The sequence below is a fragment of the Phalacrocorax carbo genome, chromosome 2, assembly GCF_963921805.1.
Source record: "Phalacrocorax carbo chromosome 2, bPhaCar2.1, whole genome shotgun sequence".
Lineage (NCBI taxonomy): Eukaryota > Metazoa > Chordata > Aves > Suliformes > Phalacrocoracidae > Phalacrocorax > Phalacrocorax carbo.
In genome coordinates this window covers 94,171,014-94,190,105 of record NC_087514.1, presented here as the reverse complement: position 1 = coordinate 94,190,105, position 19,092 = coordinate 94,171,014, and the positions used below count along the sequence as shown (strand labels likewise).

Below are 19,092 nucleotides of genomic sequence, written 5' to 3'. Positions count from 1 at the left end.
GCATTTTCTGATGAAAGCACAGTATTTATCATTCTTGTTTCTAAAATTAACTTCCTCAGTTTGCCTGGGAAGTTTTGTAACACTCACATATTGACTCAGGCAGGCTGTAGTAATTAGGGCAAGTTTTAGTCCATCTCTTACAATATCCTTTAACAATTCAACATTTCCCTCTGTGACTGAAAAAAATTTATGTCCCTTAACATTAGCTGGGACAAAGTAACCCAGTGAGATACAAGCTCTTGTGGTGCATGTTTCCAATTTACATATGTTAGAGGGTTTGTATCAAAATTAGAAAGAGATGGGCAGGTATTTGCCACTCTGTGGGACAAGCTGCAGTGTGACTTTGCAGGAAAGGAGTGACCTCAGGTTGCGACTGTCGCATTGCGTGGCTTTTGCCCTGCATTCAGCAGGAGGTAGTTTTAGCTGGCATGGGAAGTGGGGACCAGTAATGAAAAGTAGGTGATGAGGTGTCTAGTATGTGGAGGAACACGTGGGAGTTGGCAGTGACTCTGAATACACCTTCGCTTATTCAGTCGTAGCTTGCTGGTCGGTCCTGTCTGAACTTTAAAAAGACAGCTTGTGGACATATGAACTTAGGAAATCTGCTTTTATGTGTTGTTGGGTCATATGGCTAGATTAACATGGTCCTCTCTTTCATTAAAACGCCTTATGTAAGCTTACTCTGTAGTTGAAACATTTATAACTTTTCTTTCCCGAACTGATTCTCTGCTGGGTGAACAAGGAAACATGCACTTAAGCTGTATCCTTTCCTCTAGAGAAGCCATTAATTTGGTTTTCTCCTGTGGGTGGTTGCTGGGTATCTGTAGGAACTTCTAAGAACTTAATATCTTTACTCTGCTGTAAAACTGAGTTGGCAGCTTCAGAAGTTACTACCAGCACAAATACGGACAATATAACCATAAAAAGCCTGTTGGGCATAGGAAAATGGTTTAAATGTCTCTTGAAATAATTTTCCTACAACTAATTAAAGAATGAGATTATGGAGGCAAGGATATACATGCTCAAAAATCAAGATTAGAAAATTTTAACTTATTAGTTAAATTTGATTTGCATGCTTGCAGTTTAAAGAAATTCCTAATTGGCCAGCTCTACTTCTTTTGTATTTTTTCCTTGCTGTTATATTTTAATGTAACTATTGATTGGATTGTAAGCTTGCAACAAAGTGAGAAATATTAGTCTATAAATGCTGATTTGTACAGAAGATCCCATGCATCCGTTTGTAAGACTTTTTAAATATTTTTTTTTAATTCTTGCTGAGTTGAGAGCTTTTTCTTTTATTTGTGAGCAGTACATATTATTGTACCTCACATAGATTTACTGTAGGCAGTGTCGGAGGACCTAGAAAAATCTGTCAAACTGCTTTCAGAAATGGCAAGAAGTTGTCAACCCTGGAATTGTACAGCAAATTAGCAAAAGTAGTACCTTGAGGATAATACATTTTGTGTCAGTCTGCTTTTTTAGTGAAAGTGCAGAGAGAGCCCCAGTGATTAAGTCCAATGTTTAGGACACAGAAGTATTGTCACATAATTAACTCTTTAATTTACCCAGGGTATTTTATCAGCCTGTTTTAAAACTGCCCAAGGTACTGGTGGGCATCAGGTCAGGTGGGCAGAAAAGTCTGGAGAAGTTGGCCATCTGCTTCTCCTCCTGGACAGATGTTGTCAGTGGGGAGCCTCTAACCTGAGGGGACTATAAGACTGAGCTCCCCGCCTGGTCCAGATGCTCTGTGGTTGTAGGTGGATATGGTTTAGGAACTTGCTCTTTCACAAATAGTTACCAGTCCTATTAGCAGTGGAACAAAGAGGGAAACTTCAGAGACTATGCTAGTGTGAAGTCAACCACAAATCTTTCCTATGTCTGTGCAAGTAAGGGCAGGTATTTATTTTACTGACTATAATTTTGGTCTGGAAGAGCAATGAAAGCCTGTGGCACAAGCACAGATGTCACCATTTTTTTAGTAGCTGAGATAATCCCCTTTGATGCTGGGTTAAACAATGGCCTCAGCTCTGCTGAATCAGCACCACGCCCATTTAAAAAAAGTTCAAAAGTAATTTATACCAATTGTTCACAAAGTGCATTTTGAAACAATAGTCAAATTGAAGGAAATCTCGTCTTTGGGGTTTGCTCTAATTGCCATTCACTAAAACAAATACTAGATACAGCATGATTTGTTTAGTAGCAGCTGGCCACTACACCAGGAACCACTGAATGGGTTGGGAAATATCACCTGGTGTGATCAGAGTACAAACACTTTTGCATATGCTCCGACTCTGATTCTGTTGAGGTGCTGGCTGCACAGGAAGAATTGACATTTACCAGTATGCCAAAGGACAAAAAGTTCAAGCACTTGGATGTGTTTGGGAGGAAATCCGATTCCGTGGATTCACTTCCAACAGCAAAACGGCCAAATCTTGCCACAAAAAGTGTCTTGCATGGATCAGGCTGCCTTCCTCATCAAGCTCTCTCATGACAGCAGAGGGTAACCAATGAACACAAGAAAATAACCAAATTTTTCTCACTGACACATAAGTGGTGTCCCCTGCAAATCACAGTTTGATGCAGGCCGGACAGGCCTGTAACCATTTTTAAGTTGCATGTGAATTTTCTGGAAGGCAAGACCATCAGGTGACCCAGTATCATCTTGCTGCTGGTTCTGGGGCAGTCCCCAGCACCAGGCATCACAGGATGCAAAACCAAATACACATCATAAATAGTGAAGGATGCTTTCCTTTGCCTGTGAGCTACCACACTCCGGAGATCACCACACAAGGTCATGCTGTATTTATTCTGACCACACTCTGGTTCAGACCAGACAGAGCTGGGCACTCTGCCTTAGTAACAGTAAGAGCAGCCGGTCAGGTTGCCTTTTCCTACTTGAACTGGTTTCTACTGTCAGATTGGTTGCGGGTGTCGAGGTACTCTCCCAGCCTGTTCAGAAATAATGTCAGTTATTAGTCCTGCTTTCTCTGCTCCTGACTGCATGAATGTTAGCTGGTTGACTACTTCTGGTGTAGGCTGTTATCCTCCTTCCTGGTATGTGGATATTTGTACACCAAGGAAGGAATCTTCCCATGAGGAACTTACCACTTAAAAGCTCTCCCAAGAGAAAAATATTTCCGAGGAAAATAAAAATAGAGGGACTTTTTTTTACTGGTATTACTGTTTTATGAGGTCTAAGCAAAGTGATCAGCCATCAAGCTTGAGAGTTCAGAAGAAGTATAAAGTGCAAGTGTATATGGCAGAATTCCTTAGGAATTCTAGGACCCAAGGGAATGGCGGGAAGATGTGCCAGAGGAAGTTTAGGTTGGGTATTAGGAAAAGGTTCTTCCCCCAGAGGGTGGTGGAGCGCTGGAACAGGCTCCCCAGGGAGGCAGTCACAGCACCAAGCCTGACGATATTCAAGAAGCACTTGGACAACGCCCTCAGATACATGGTGTCAACTTTGGGGTTGTCCTGTGCAGGGACAGGAGTTGGACTTGATGATCCTTGTGGGTCCCTTCCAACTCAGGACATTCTATGAATCTATGATTCCTTGCCACAGCATGCTGGGGAGACCAGCAGGTAGATGAGTTCCAACAGGGATCAGACAAATTAATAAAGTGTGTTAAAATGGTGGTATGGTTGTAGCTACATGGCCCTGAAGTTGCCAAAAAGCTGTGGTCACTGGAAGGAGAGGAGGCATACCAACAGAAGGATGTATGCATGTGTGTCATATGCTCCTTTCCCCTGAGGAACTGCTGGTGGCCGGTGGTGGGAACAACATACTAGAAAAGATGGATCCTTGAATTGATCCGGTACCACAGCATTTATGTTCTCTTCTCTCTTATGCTGTTCTTTTCTCTTTGAAATGCTCTGGGGTTTGTGACATTCGTTATCTACCTCTACAGATGGGATCACTTAGAAAGAAGTGATAATAGGAGGAAGGAACTGTTTCCCCTATTCTCCTTGGTGCTCCAGTCCAACCAGACCACCTCCATTCCAGGAAGGAGGCATTTATTTTTAATATTTAAACATTCACAGTAATGCTCCTAACTTCATAAAGGGGTGGAAGAAACATTTTTCTTGTATTCTTTTGTGTCTTCAAAAGCTACTTATAATTAAAAGAAGGGAATTTCCACATATAATAAAACAGTTTTATTCAAGTGAGCATGATGTTTTTGCACATATTAAATTTGCAGAAATTTCTGAGCTATTATTTTAATTTGTGGACGAAGTCTTAGTTGGTTGGTTCTTAATCCAAGTATTAGCCTATCAGGCAATGGAGACCTGAAGTAGAAATTCTCCACCAGGAAAACTAGACTGCTTTAATTCGCTCTAGTAGGAGTGACATGGTAAAAATATTAATATATACAACTGGACACCCAGGGTGCACTGTTGAAATGAATAAAGAGCCCTTAAGGTAGGCAGATTCTATTACACTATCTTGAAAGTTTTTTATTATGATACAAGTATTTTCAGAAATTCCTGACAAAACGAATACCACAGTGAAACTAGACCTTTTCTTAAAGACTAATACCATGAGGAGCATTGATATATAAGCTTTGTAGAATATGGAAGACTGGAAGGGTTCCTCCAGAGGTCTCTGGTCTAAACCCCTGCTCAGAGCTGGTCAAGGTAAAGCAGCTTTATCTATAAAGTAGCACGTGAGTAAAATACTGCTAATTGCAACTCAAACTTCAGTTTAAGTAAGATTGCCAGTGTATGGAATATAATTCTTAAAGTAAATTCCTGAGTTTTTCTATATGTTGAGCTCTGCAAAATCGTTTCAAGTTTTGGTGGTTTTAGCATTACAGAGAACTGCTGTGTTTCGTAAGAAACTGGTGGGTTGATACAGTCTTCTCATCCCTAGCTGTGAGGGCATATCAGCAGTCTAACTGAAAGAAAATGGGAGTATTCATAAGACACTCCAGAAATTTATTTTTAAGGGATAATACCTATTCCCCAGTAGTTTCTGTATGGCAGGAAATACTATCATCTGTATTGGTTGTAAGACCTTGCATATGATGCTTTTTAGGAAGTATTTTCAATTCATCTCATCCTTTCTGGTATCCCCTTGATGGCCATGGATCATGGGACAGTAGTCATCAAATAAGGGTCATCTTTTCAAGCCTGGGATTGTAAATCCAGCACACAGAGCTAATTGGATTTAGGAACCAGAACAGGAAAAATTTGTTTCAGGGCTAGTATGACAGCGCAGCTACATCGTGTGGTTTTTAGTTTATTCAGCTGTGCACGTGTAGCATTGAGCAGGAGCAAAATATTGCATTGGTTAAGCAGCAAGTGGTTAAACACAGTACTTAGGCTTGCATGTTTAAGTGGAATTTTCTGGAATGTCTTTTGAAGTGCCACAATGCCATCTACTGGCTCACTTTTCTGTGGTTTTTCCCAAAGGGGATTTTCTTTTGTGCACAGGCTTATTTGTAAGGATTATACAGTAATTTTAAATAGCAAAATAAACAAGCTGGCATAGAATGAGCACGATATTTTTGGATGTGTATGCATATGTATGTTAAAGGACATAATGATTACATATATTAAACAATCGTTTCTAATCTCTTGCCAGTTAATCTTGCTCTCCTTTTGTTAAAAGTAACTCTGAAATGATTAGTACTGGAAGGTAATGGAGGAATCTCTGCTTACCGTTTTTGTACCTCATGGCAGCTTTTGTGAAAGTACCTTCACTGTTTTCTGTCTATAGTCAGTCAGTTTCCCTTTTTGTTTCAGTGTTTTCATACAGATAAATGGAAAGAAAATGAAGAAATATGTAAGCTGTCCAGCCACATAAACTGGAAAGTGTTCTATTAGAAATAATTTCTGACAGGATTCATCACTGGCAAATTCCTAAATTCAATATATTCCCCTTAATTGGCTTCTTTTTTTCTCCCCAACATGTGTTTAAACAGTCTTTTCAAGATTCATCAACAACCTTCCAAGGACCAAAATTCCATAGGCTTTCTAACAACTGTTATGGAGAGGCATGTACAAGAAAATATTGTTCTTGGTATCAGGCTGCTCATACCATAAATGAGCAATGGGCAGTTATAAGAGGTTTTGATTAGTTCTTGGTTTTAATCATCTGCCTAATATTATCTATAGGAGTAACCCTCTGTCTTCCATTTGCTGCCAAAAGAAATGAATGGGCAAATATGAAAATGATTTCCCCAAAAACAGGAACTGTGGATACAGGTGAACACTGTTATTTGCAGTTGCACTGCCTGCTTTTTCTTGAAGATATCTGGAGAGTTTCCTCATTAGTTGGTTATTTTGTTTGTCTTCATAAAATTCTTCTTCAGTTTTGTTTTTCCCTGCATGCTCAGTTTTTTCCTAACAGAAATTTTTCACAGTCCTGCCTTTCTTCAGTCTGGTTAGGAGAAAGGGAAACATTGGTAATGGCTTGTAACACTTCGGCTTGTTTTTTAAATAGATTTGTAACTCGCTCAAGTACAGCTCCAGAGTCATTACTCAAAACAAAACAGCTAGAAAAAACTTCCAGCTGTTTCCTAAATGGCCTATAATGACGGTAAATACAAACATCTGTGCCCTGCGTGGCCTTTCGCCCCCTATCTCACTGACATTCAGAAGGTCAAGTGGATCTTGCAAGCCCAGTTTTTATCTTGTAGGAGCTGTCTTGCTGACAGCTGCAGAGCGTTTGCATATCCATGTGTGTGCTGGTGGAAGAGCCCGAGAGCTTTTGGCCAGCTCTCATGGAAAGGAAGGTGTCTTTGTGTTAAAGTTAGCGCTTGCTTGTGGCAGTGGGTTATTACACTGCAGTTGGCGTGCTGTACGCTGGGAGCAGTGAAGCTGAAATGATTGTTCTTGGCACCCGTGTTGTTTCTTGTCATATAAATGATCCGTGTCAGAGAGGTCGCACTGGGGAGCGGGTCTTGTTAGCAGCTCGGGCTTCCCAGTCCTTGCTAAACAAGCCACCCACAAGCCGTATGGTTGCTCTGCTGAGAGGAAAGCCCTCTGTGGTGCTTCCGTCGCTGTTTGGTTTTGGACGGGGCGTTTTGTCTGAGGAATGCTCTACTCTGTCCTGTGCAGAGGAGCAGAGGGTTGGTCCCTGCCCATATTTGGAATAAGTGCTAACCTCTCACTCCTAATTCTTGTCTGTGCTGGGAAGTACCAGGGCAAGCTTCCATTTAGTGTGACACTTAAATAAGGGAGAATTGGCAAAACCAGAAGAGCAAACAGGATTATTTTATACCACTTCTTCTGTTACAATTTATCTTTTTTTTTTCTTCTGTGAACTGTCCTGTGCTATTGCAAAGAAAGAACTAATTAAGCCAGTTGCTGAAAGTGTTTTGCCACCCACACTACTGAAAAGAACTCTTTGTACAGAATTAGCTCTTACCAGCTGTGCTAAACCCAGTGATTTATCTCTGCCAAAAAAAAGAAAAAAGTGCTGCTGTAGTTTATTCCAATTAAGCAAGTTAATGTAAGCTATATCCTATATCCACACAAACACAGATATCTCCTGCTGAAAAGCTGGAGGGTTTGCAAATAATTATTTTCTTCCTCATTAATTCTTCTTACTGTTTGTAAAAATGGCTGGGCTGAGGAGCAGTGAGAAATTAACTCGTTTGTGTATGGAACTGGCTGAGCATGAGCTTGCTGGCTGGAGAGCAGTTTGATGGGAGGACGCTGGCCTAAACTTGGGCAGGTTCGAGCGTGAAGGCTTGATTTGGCTCCGTGCTCAAGAGAAGCTGCAGGAAGACAGAAGTCCCCATGCCTTCACCTGGAGTATCTTCAAGAGAACAGGGTGGTTCACTGAGGTTGCAATTCTGGCTCCGTGGGGACTGCATAATAAAGTAGACCAGAGTCACGTTTTTTGACTGGGGTGTTGGTTTGATAACTGAGCTGAACCAGAGAATTGATCTCAGGGTGTCCATGGTACAATGAACAGCAAGTGACAACTCACAATCACAAACCGAGACTGAAATTCCACAATCCATCCTCAGTCCTAAAACATCAATGTCCTTTCTTCTCATCTGCTCCCTACTGAGGCTTTTCAAGAGTGTGGGCCTTCCAGGCAACGCTTTTTTCCAGCTGAAATTCCAAATGCTGATGCCTTTGATTCCCAAGAGCTGAAGGGACTACCTCTGTTCCCCTGAGGGTGTGAGAACAAGGATGTTGTGTGTTTTGTACGGCTTTCGCTAGAGCTCTTCCAAAAGAGGAGGAAAAAAAGAAAAAAGTTCTTTGATGCTCGGGTCATTTTCAGGTGTGGGATTTGGAGATACTAAACCAAGAATGACAGCTGAGCAAGAAAAACAGAAATCTCTGGATATCCTCCATCAGAGAAAGTCAGATAAACAAGGAAATTATCTTTGTGATTCTGTCAGGAACAGATGACTGTAGTTTAGTAATCTGTTAGAATTTTGCCAAAAAAGGAAGTCTTGTTAATGTAGAAAAATAAAAACTCTTATTTCTTTCCTTACACAGATCAGCTAAACACTGCAATAGGGACTTGAGAAGTAAGTAGTTACATAGATGAGGTACTCATTTCTGGGTGAAAGTACAGACTGGATCAAAAACATCCAACACAAAATTTGTCTTTGGAAGTACTGATATATTTTCTAAAGATAAATTCAGTTATTTCTGCTCTTTCAAATTTAATTTTGTAATTTGAATGTGCACAGGGAAGAGCTCAGCCTGTAATCATGTCTGAGGTGTGTGTAAGGTAACACCAGTGCAGAGAAAGAGACATACTGGAACCTTAAAGTAAGTTGTTCCTCAGATAAAATTAAGTTTAATCCTTGGTTTTAGCTGTCTTGAAGGACTGGAAAAAAAGGTGTTTCTCTGTGTCTTATATCTCGGAAAAGTGTATGTGTTACAGGATTGACTTTTTCCCAAAATGCTGAAAGACCTTGTTACTTTAAAATGGTACTAAAGCACCTGGCAGCTTTATGAAATGCAGTGTGCCTGGTGCCATCCTGTAACCAGCACTAGGAATCTCATTAAGGACAGTCTGGAGTCTTGAAGCAGATGTGTCACCACCAAATAATTAAACTGTAGCTAACATAAGTTCATGTAAAAATTCAGCAGCTCACTGTGGCTTTCACCTCCCAAAATATAGTTTCAGTACTAGACTGACATGCCTTTTCAAAAAAAATATTCTTGTGGCTCAAAGCCATTAACAAAACAGAAAACTTAAATTGCTAGGTTAAACAGTATTATTACAGTTCTGAATCACCTGAACTTTTCCCCTTCATGTTTGGTGTATTGGATAAGAATCAGAATAAATAACAAAACAAATCCAAGTTTATTTGGTTAAATACTGTATTGCCTTACCAGATGTACACAAGTTTGTTCCACTTGAAAGGAGAAATATTTGCCTTATTTGGTGCACCTTTCTGTAGTAGGTGATTGTGCCAGCCTGTGTTTTAATTGCTGCAGTTTTCCTACTAGTTACAGTTAATTCTTTTGTTCAAACAGGTAATCTGAGATCTGGGCTGAGAGAGTAATTATACCTCTCTGCACTTCTGCTACCTGTGTGCTTTCTGTATACAGGATCCTGCAAGGAGCGGTGTCCCATCAGCTCTCACTGGAGAGTCCTCAAGCATAATACATGTTGTGTACTTGTTTACCGTTTGTCTCATGGAGGTATTGCTGCAGGTGCACGTGCAGTCACGTGCTTTAGTACTGCAGATACTGTGAAAACTTGTTTATAAAAATCAAAGTGGAAGTGTAGCAAATGGGCATGGGTAACATATGCTGTGTAAGATACTACCGGTATGAACTTTGAATGGAAGCGAGCACAGGCCCAGCTGGGATCAGAATAGCTACTGGCTTCCAAAGCAGCAGCTGACCAAGGTTTCCCATGCTGCCAAGCCAAACACATTTTCTAGAGCAATCTGCATTGCCTTGTGCTGCCGCACTGACAGCATTTTCTTCATTGGAGAATCATCAACTTTGGCTGTTCTCACCACGCTGGGCTAGCACGCTCCTGCACTACTTTTGATTTGGGTGAGCCCCGACATCTTCTCTGGCATGTTTCATGTACATACACCCTCAGATGAGTTTTCCCAGAACTATAGCCAGCCAGTCTTGCTTTGCAGTCCTTGGTACCTTAGTACCTACTGTCTCAAGATGTCTTAGCTCCTGAAGTTCAGCCTTTCCCAGTGCACACACTTTGATGCCTTGCAGTTACTTCAGGTATCGTTTACTTTAAAATATCATGAAGATAAAGCATGCAAGTTTTTCAAGGCTTTGGACATCATCATGTAGACAGGCAAACCTTAGTTAAAAACACAGAAAGTCCATGTGCCGTTCACTGTCTCTGGAACATTGTCTAAGTTCCAGTGGTTTGGGACAAAATCAGAAATTTTGCAGAAAATTTCTGGAACTAAGAGGGAGGATAAATGTAAACAGTGATGTGCTGTATTAAAAAATGGGGTGGCGGGGGACAGGTGGATAAGTAATTTTCTGAAAGACGTTAACCTACAAACATGCCGTGTGCATCCTTGTGTAACTGTTTTGCAGCTTTTCCCAGCAGCCATGTTCCCCAAATTACATGACAAGTAAGGCTAAAGTTGATTCTTTCAGTACACTGCATTTCTAGCATCTGACTTCAAATACAAACGCTGTAAAAGGTCTTTAAATTTTTGTCGCGCATAAAGTGGCAGCTCATTTAAGTTCTGCAGTAGTGCACAGTATGAAAGCCCATTAGTGGTATGAAATTACTTTATCACACTTCTCAGTAAGCCTATTTATTATTTGTTTATACCTGTCTATAAGGACTAAATTTTTTTCAGCGTTTCATTCCAAAAGTCTCTCACAATTGGTGAACCGAGAGGACACTGAGAAGTGAAATGTTTTCCTTTTGTAATGGCAATTTAGTCTTTGTATATATTGTGGAGTTAGTTTATCTGTGATATACAAACATTACAGTATTTTCCTGGACATAGTGCAGAATGTATTTTGTGAGGGTGGCTGTTGTATTATACTACTGACAAAAAAGTAAGGCAGGCACTCGCACTGGCTTTGATGAATTCTGCTTATGTAGTCACTACAGAACATAGGGTTCTCTGTGAATGGTGTGGGCATTTACATACCAAATGTCTCAGCAACACTAGAATACCTGTTATACCACACTCAGCACAGTGTTATCCAGGTCTTTGTATTTTCAAGTACTGATGTTTTGTATGCCCTTCCTTGCCACGCTCAGCACCTTAACTGAGTGATTTTTCTCTTCTGCATGCTATGTTGCAGAGAGATCAGCCTATATTAAGTTTCTCCCCTTTATCCACACGGGACTGACTCTTCAGACAACCTGCTGCTTCTGTGCTTGGCTTTCTGAAGAGTTTGAGCTTCTTTATGGAGGTAGAGGTTTTATATGTAAACAAGACAGAAAAGGCAAGATGCTGAAATACGTTAGCAGGCAACAGGTAGGAAGAGAGGAGAGGTGGGAGCCGGGAGATTGCAGGAAAGTATGCAGAGATCACAGTGGGCCAGAGAGCTGCCTCTGCGGATCTGCTTCTTCCTTGGATGTGTGTTGATCAAACCCTCACCTGGCTGTTTAAGGCCAAAATCAGGTCATTGCTTGATTTTCTGTGACCCACTGTCTGACATCTTTGTAAGGTTACTTTTGCAGCAGCAGAGGGATGCTGCTTCCGCTTGCAGCAGGCTCCTGCCCATGCCATCTGCTGTTGGGCCCCACGTACTTCTAAGATGGCATTTTCCTTGTCATGCTCCTTTTTTCTGTAGGCAGAGGGGCTTGCAGGAAATGAGAGAAGTGAAACAGTGTGACTTTACTGAGGGACCACATGATCTTGTCCGCTTGGCTTTCCAATGTTTTTCTTTCTCTGTTGAGAGGACCCTTACTTGTTATTTCAGGCTATATCAAGTGTGTAGCTATTTGGAGCAAAGGCTGTGTCTGTCATGCCCATATTGTCTGCAAGGATAGTAGTGTGTTTGTATAATTTAAAAAAAAAAAAAAACACCACCCAAGGCCCTCTTAACTGAGAAATAATCAGCATTTAAAAAGAAGAGTCCCTTGCTATTATAGATCGTCATATACAAATGCACAGGAGTGTATACGCTTACAGTGTTTTATGTGTTAATCATTGCTGGATTAGATATGTTTCTCTGCTCTTTTCACTGAAGAGTATCTCTTCAGGGAGACCTGCAGAATAAATTAATAAGAGCATTAAATAAATACGTCATCCTGCTTCTGATAGGCTGAATAAAGGTTTACCCAGATACAGTGCATATGGGTCTAACAAAATGACATAATTTGTCATTATTAAGAGAAATAACTTTCAGATAAATTCTTGCCTGTTAGCCGGTTTACTTTATTTCGCACCTTCCTACTTAATGAAAGTCAGACAAATGATAGCTATAAATTAATTTTTCCTGCCTTTTCAAAAGCTTCATATAGCAGTAGCTGTAGAAGACGTTTTGGCACAAAGGAACAAAGAAAACAGCGTTGGCAAAACACAAGCAGAAGTCAAATATACAATAGTTCTAACTTCTCAGTTCCATGCTTTCCTTCACTTCCTCTTCCATTCCTGTGTAGACAAATGGAATCTCTGAAAATGAGGGAAGTGTCTCCAAAATCATACAGTTTTTTCCATATTGATTCCAGCTGTGAAGAACCAGAACAACCTATATATTTAAGGTGCCAAATGCAGTTTTTCAACATTCTTTCCTAAGCAAAAGATAAATAAGGCTGCTGCCACAGCATTTCATACCAACACAAAGATTTGGCAAAGCACTGAACAGTTATTGATGAGGTTTTGGTTCCATTTGAGTTTAAGTTATGGTATACCACATTGGTGCGCTTATTATTGCAATACAAGATCATTTCAAAAATTGCTGCCTGTATTCATTTGAAAATATTAAACTGGCTTTAGATAATATGAAAAATATTTATGATAAAGTGTGCTTTATCGTAAGGGGGGGGGGGGGAAGATAATGCTTCTTAAAAACAATAACCACTTCGCTTACATTTGCAATAGGATTGCAAATTGGTTGGCATCATCCGACAGGAAAGATAGTAGGTAGCGGCTCATAAAAGTAAAGTAATCATTATTCCTATACGTTTCTATTCTGGTCAGCATTCACTTAATGCACATTGTGTAATCATAGTGCAAAAGAATAGGAATGGGCAATTTCATCTTACGGTGTTAGAGGCCAAGATTAGCAGCAGTATATACAATATGACTGCAGTGTCATCAGGGATTTTTATTCCTAGTTAAGATTCAGCAGTGTGCCTGTGAGATACGCCTGTCAACTCTTCAGGTGCAACAAGACAAGGCAACCTGATTTAAAATATACATATATGTGTGTGTATGGTATAGATATATTAATAAAACAGGACTTTTTCCTTTTTCTCCATAATAGCAAGCCATGAAAATGCATATATTTATATGTGTTCCCTGGCTGCAATAAGGTGACTATTTTTCCCCTGCAAGCAAATTTGCAACGAAAGTGACAAGATGGCTGTTTCTATAGAGATTGTTTTTTAATATATTGTTATGTATGTTCATGCAAGTATATATATAAAACAACCTATATATTTTTTAATATGTAAATATCTTTAATGTGTAAAACCATCTGTAATGCATCAACTTTAGTTATCATCTGCAACTCTTTAAGAAAAAGAAGAAACAATTTTTACTTCTCATGTGGTAACCCTCTCAGGAAATGAATTTTTAAATAATTGAGAGCTAAAGGAATTGCTCTCTTAAAATATTTTCATATTCCTATGCTGTGGTGGCACTTCTACGTGTTTAGGCCTTGTCTTTACCAATAATGTCATTCTATGCAGAGTAAGGGTATTGCACCGCTCCTGGTTTTGTCTGCCTTTGAAAAATAAACAGTGGCATGAAGAATCCCTGGGGTTGGTTTGCCTCCCAGGGCAGATAATTGTTCCCTAGAGATTACTTCGGAAACGATATTTAAATGAGGGGAGAGTTATTAAATAAACAGTGTTTGTTAATTTTGTTATTTGTGTACAATTGGGTAAGACACAGAAGGGACAGAGAAGGGAAATGCCTGTTAAGGAGAGATGCCATCATACTTTTCAGAGCAGAACGATGTACTCTAAAATGACAGAGGCAAATTAGAAAAAAATTTAAAACTTGGTCACCTTATTTTCAACCCTGCAGAAATAGGAGCAGTCATGTCTACCTCAGCTCTGAGCTACAAAGTAAAATCTTCGTCTGGATAAAAACCACAAGGCATGCCAGATACCTTCGAAAGCTGAAGATGATCTTGTAGTAGTATTCTGCAAGCAGTGGCAATGGGTCTGCAGGATGTGCTCGACCAGCTGTGTCAGATAGGAAGGCGGCCCCTAGGATTCGGGCTACCTCCCAGTTCATCACTGTCCCACTGCAGCTGTATCTCTTGCGTGGCTTGGCGTGAAAGCTACACAGAACCTGCTCACCAGCAGCGGGTGTCCCCGAGCGTCAGGCACTGGCCAGCTATAGACCATTTGAGAGGACAGAGTTCAGACCTGGCAATTTGACTGCACTTGTTGAACTTTTAGGGTGATAGCGTGTCTTTAGGACATCGGGAATTTTTTGTAATTCTCCTTCTTTAATACTTCTTACTTAATTCTACTATTTAATTCTTCCTGCACCTCCCCATACACAACTCTCATATTCTGTTATCTGAGGAAAACCTCTCCTACTTGCTTTCTTCCCAATAGCAGTGAAAGATTCCATGACGTGGCTTCTCCCTGTGATTGCTGCTGCCAGCCACGAGAAAGGAGAAGTACTGTTTCCATGTGAACACACAAACACCTAATAACCAGAGAATGGTTGGGTTACAGGATGGACTGGTGCTTACTGTTCAGTAATTTCTTTTTTCCCCATTTGTTTTCTTGTAACCCATTCTGAAACCCTAAGTCTGGAAGGCAAGATTAAGTTTTTCAAGTTCACAAGAAAAAGCTGGCCATAGACTTGTACTAAATCTTTGAACAAGGACAGATTGCCAGGTTTTGAGGGTTGGACTTGTCAGACTTATTTTTAAAGTACATAATTTTGCAGGCAGAACTTAAACATTGAATAATTCAGTAAGATCTGAAAAGCAGCCTTTATATTTCTACTTATTTTCTTCTCCTGATGACAAAGGCTCTCTTTATTGTGCATTCTTTCCTGCAGAATTTAATTGGAGTGTGTTACCTTACAGAGGTAAATAAAATTCTGGGTTACAAAGCTGCTGAGCAAATGGTAGAGCCTTTTTCCACAAAAGCTTCCTGTGATTAATGAAAATACCCTGATAGTGACCTCTGCACTGGCTTCCAGCCACCTACCAGAAGAGAGAATGGCATGCAGTGTACAAGCTACAAACGCACATGATGAAAAAAGAACACAACAGATAGCCACTTAAATCTTTAATTTGGGGGAATGATCCACAGTCATGCGTGCTGCTTAAGTGCTTTCCTTAGACGTAGCGTCAGTGAGGACACTGTAAGAACACTGGTTTGTTTCAGAGGGTTAATAAGTGTCACTGTGTAAATACCGGTGCGGTCTTTCTGCTGAGGCAGTGGATGTTTATAGATATTAATTTTTCAGCAGCTATAAACAGAAGGTCTGTTTGTTTTATCTAAAGTGCATGGGAAAGGCTTGATCATAATGTTAGAAATTCAAGGCTAACGGTTTAAAAAAATCCTTACGTTTCAAAGTTCAGCTTAAAATGTCATGGCATAGCTTCTGGAAGGGGAGGCACCAGAGCAGGCAAGCTGCAGCAGCCCAGCAAAGGCAGACAGCACAGCACTGGTGGCCGTGCACTCGCTGAAATGCGTGCACGCCTGCAGTTTACTAAGGAAGCAGCTCAACACACACATCTATGATTTTATTGTGTTTGAGTCAAGAGGTACAGCAGTAGATAATATCACCTTTTGGCCCAGGGACAGCAAACAACAGCTCGTACCTTTCTCCTACAAAGCCATCTGCCCTGACTGAATATGATTCACCGAGAAGTCACGTACTCAGCCTCGTCTATCTCCCCAGTTGGTGGAGAAGAAAAAAATGCAATTCAGGTTTCAGCATTTTTGTAATCCCTCTGAGCCTCCCATTAAATCTGGTCTACTGTGTGGGAAAGGATTAAAGATTCTTTGGGCTCCAAAACAAAGTATACAAAAATTAAGTACAGTAACGTGGTTTGTGGTAAGGCAGCAACTGAAGGGTATAGCCTGCCCCATAACCTACAGCAGCGAGTTCTCTGTGATAAGTAACACTTGTTGACAGCTTAAAATTTCTATTGGTAACACATGCCACACTTGTGTACAGCCCTTGTTATAAATATTCTATATGCATCTTACTTTGTAAGTAATTTCAAAAATAAGCAGAATTGTTCATACGCTGTAACTGACTTAGTTCTGAGTGCCAGAAGAGGCGAGTATTTGCTGGCAAAGAGAATTTCTGTTCCTTTAAGAACGGCTCGTAAATCCTCCCTTGTAATAAATATTTCAAGATTAAAATCAATGCGTTACATGTTTCAGACAAGGCTGTTTATCAAGATGAAATAGTTCATTTCCGAAAAGGCAATATTATTTATATTTTATGTGAGTGTGATGAGAAAATTTTATTTAAGAGCTGCCAGGATTTTTTCCCTCAAAAATGGATAATGAAGAATGTGGAAAAATTTCTTCTCCAAATTTTTTACTACTTTGAGAGCCTGACTTGCTGTCAGGCTTAGTTTGTGCAGTATTAAATTCTACTAAGTATATTGTGCTTAGTGCAATTAAGCATCCAGCCTTTTTTTGTCCCAACTCCATAATTATGAACTACTTTTGTTTGTGAAAAGGACACAGAGCTACTGTGTACCCGGGCCTTGGGGAGAAAGTAAGGGTGAGGACGGGCATAACAGGTATTAAAAATTAGACTCCAAAATATTTACTTTTAAAATAAATGTTGTCTTCTGCTAACATTACCCTACTTGCATGAAATTTCTTTTGTCCACATTTCAACTGTTAAGCAAAGAACTGTGTGTGACTTCTAGCCAAATTGCCAACTGTGCCGCTGACTCAATTTACATGTTATGATGCAGACTAGAAAGTACTAAAGAATGAGAGGAATCAAGCATCAATGTTGCTTTTCTGTCACTTTTCATTTCCTCATTACACTAGAAAGCACAAATATATGAGGTGTGAATACCATCTCATGAACAAGAGGTCAGTTTCAGTGAACGTGAAATGTTGCTGCTGAACTGTGTAACTATTTTCACCATTCGTAGGGCAACTTAAATTAGGGTTCCAAAGTAACTGGAAAACAATACCACGCCATGCGACTAATATCTAGGCTCTCCACCCAGAAAGCATAATAAGAAATATCTGCTGACCATATCCATCCTTTTATTTTTCATTATATTCACCTTTTTGTTTTTCTAAACATTCAGCCTGTTTGCTTTTCCTCTGCAGCAACTTCTAATGTTAACTTTTAATATGAGCCTTTGAACAGTACTTCTCAATGTCATTATTTCAAGATTTCATATATATACAGATATTTTAGGTATTGGTTATTTTTCTTAAGGTCTAGGCTGGTAACAGTATTATTCAAAAAAAATGCTTAGAGAAAGAAACATGTCATTATGAAAAAGCTTAATATATGGGCTACTCAGTTCTTGGTTTGTTTTTAATCTCTCTTGTGAAGCTGAAATTATAACCTGTTTAGTTTCAAGTTTCAGCTTTCTGATATTTTGGTTTGATTTCAGGTTACTATTGGCCAACTGTATTCCACGGAGAAATTGGTTATTGAGAGTCCAGGAAACACATAGCTATGAGAAGACTCTGATCCTGAAGCAACACTGGACCATCTTCAGCATCCTACAGTGCCACATACAGATGCATAAACTCACTGCACATGTCTGAGCTTTTCTGTTCAGCAAAAGAAATGCCTGAGAGACTCAGGTTTTGGCAACCAAAGTACTATTTTCTAATGTCTAAAATATATTGCTGTGATTTATAATATCATATAAGGTAGTCTTGAAACCTGTTTGCTTGTATGTCCTGTGTGATGAAGTAGTTTCTGCCCTACTTTGACAATAAAACTTCATGATGCTACCTGTAACCAGATACATTATTCTGCTGCTGACGTTTCCTCTGACGGAGCACAAACGATGCGTTAGATTTAAAACCCCTCACCCAGTTACTAAGTTCTTATTGATCCTGTTTCACTTTAAAATATACAGCATCAGAATTAAATGACTAAATACACAGTTCATTCTAAATACTGAAACCAGAGATGAACAGAGTTCATGTCTCCTGGGTCTTGATACTTACAAATATCACAAGCTGTTTTGTGTGGTTTCTTTAAGAAGCATCCCTTGATGTTTCAGGTTCCATAAAAATTTCACTAGTTCTTTCCTTATTTCCGAGAGTTAATAACCAGCCTCATCCTACTTTTAAGAATTAACAGATCAAAACAGCAGAACGTAAGACTCGCATCACCAAGGTTTGAGAGCTTTAAAATATATCTTCAGTGCCGAGTCCTTTTCTAAATTTGTTGAGGTGCAGCTATTAGCAGAAGGCACATCACTTGATGCAAGGTTTGCCTTTTTCACAAAGCTAAATTTTGCAGGAGAAAAAGAACCTAACTACAACAGTAACTCAAGTGCTGTAAGTCATGAATTGGCAGCAAGCTTCGGAACACTCAGTATAGTGTTTTATTGCTCATTATTAAATCTGTAGAATAATCAACAGTTTTAAGACAGTATTTATGCATCACTTATTAGAAGTAACTTAAGAAAACCTATGCTGCTAAGGACCAAAAGCCTGTGTAATACTATCTAATTTGTTAGATATTTTGTCATAACATACCCAGTTCTGTATAAAAACAGATCTTATCAAATGCTTTATCAGTGAAATCCTACAAACCATGTCGCAAAAATGCTTAGAAACCACATCTGGATTAGGAAGTCCAGCGCAGAAATAATATTTGCAGGCTGGGATGACCTTAGTATTATGGTGGTATCCACTCGCCCTGTTCTTACTCCTGGGTAGGCATATGCTCATCGTCACTGATGGAGACAGCATGCTGGAGAGCTGGCACCATGGTCCAGCCTCAGAGTTGCTGTGCTCTTATGGCTGTGCCTTCTGTGCTTCACCAGTTCCATTTCTGTTGTAAT

General features: G+C 39.8%; 1 protein-coding gene across 4 annotated transcripts in view; it reads left to right on the top strand.

Annotated features, from left to right (window-relative positions):
* The window catches only part of LYRM4 (LYR motif containing 4), a 94,871-nt gene extending 76,831 nt beyond the window's left edge, over positions 1 to 18,040 (top strand). For all 4 annotated transcript variants that reach the window (XR_010371603.1, XM_064443547.1, XM_064443545.1 and 1 more), the window contains one exon: positions 17,680 to 18,040. Coding sequence is in view for 1 of the 4 variants with exons in the window: in XM_064443547.1 (XP_064299617.1) it covers positions 17,680 to 17,742 (63 nt within the window). In the remaining 3 variants the exon portion in view is untranslated. The remainder of the gene's footprint in view (positions 1 to 17,679) is intronic.
* The last annotated feature ends 1,052 nt before the right edge of the window (positions 18,041 to 19,092 follow it).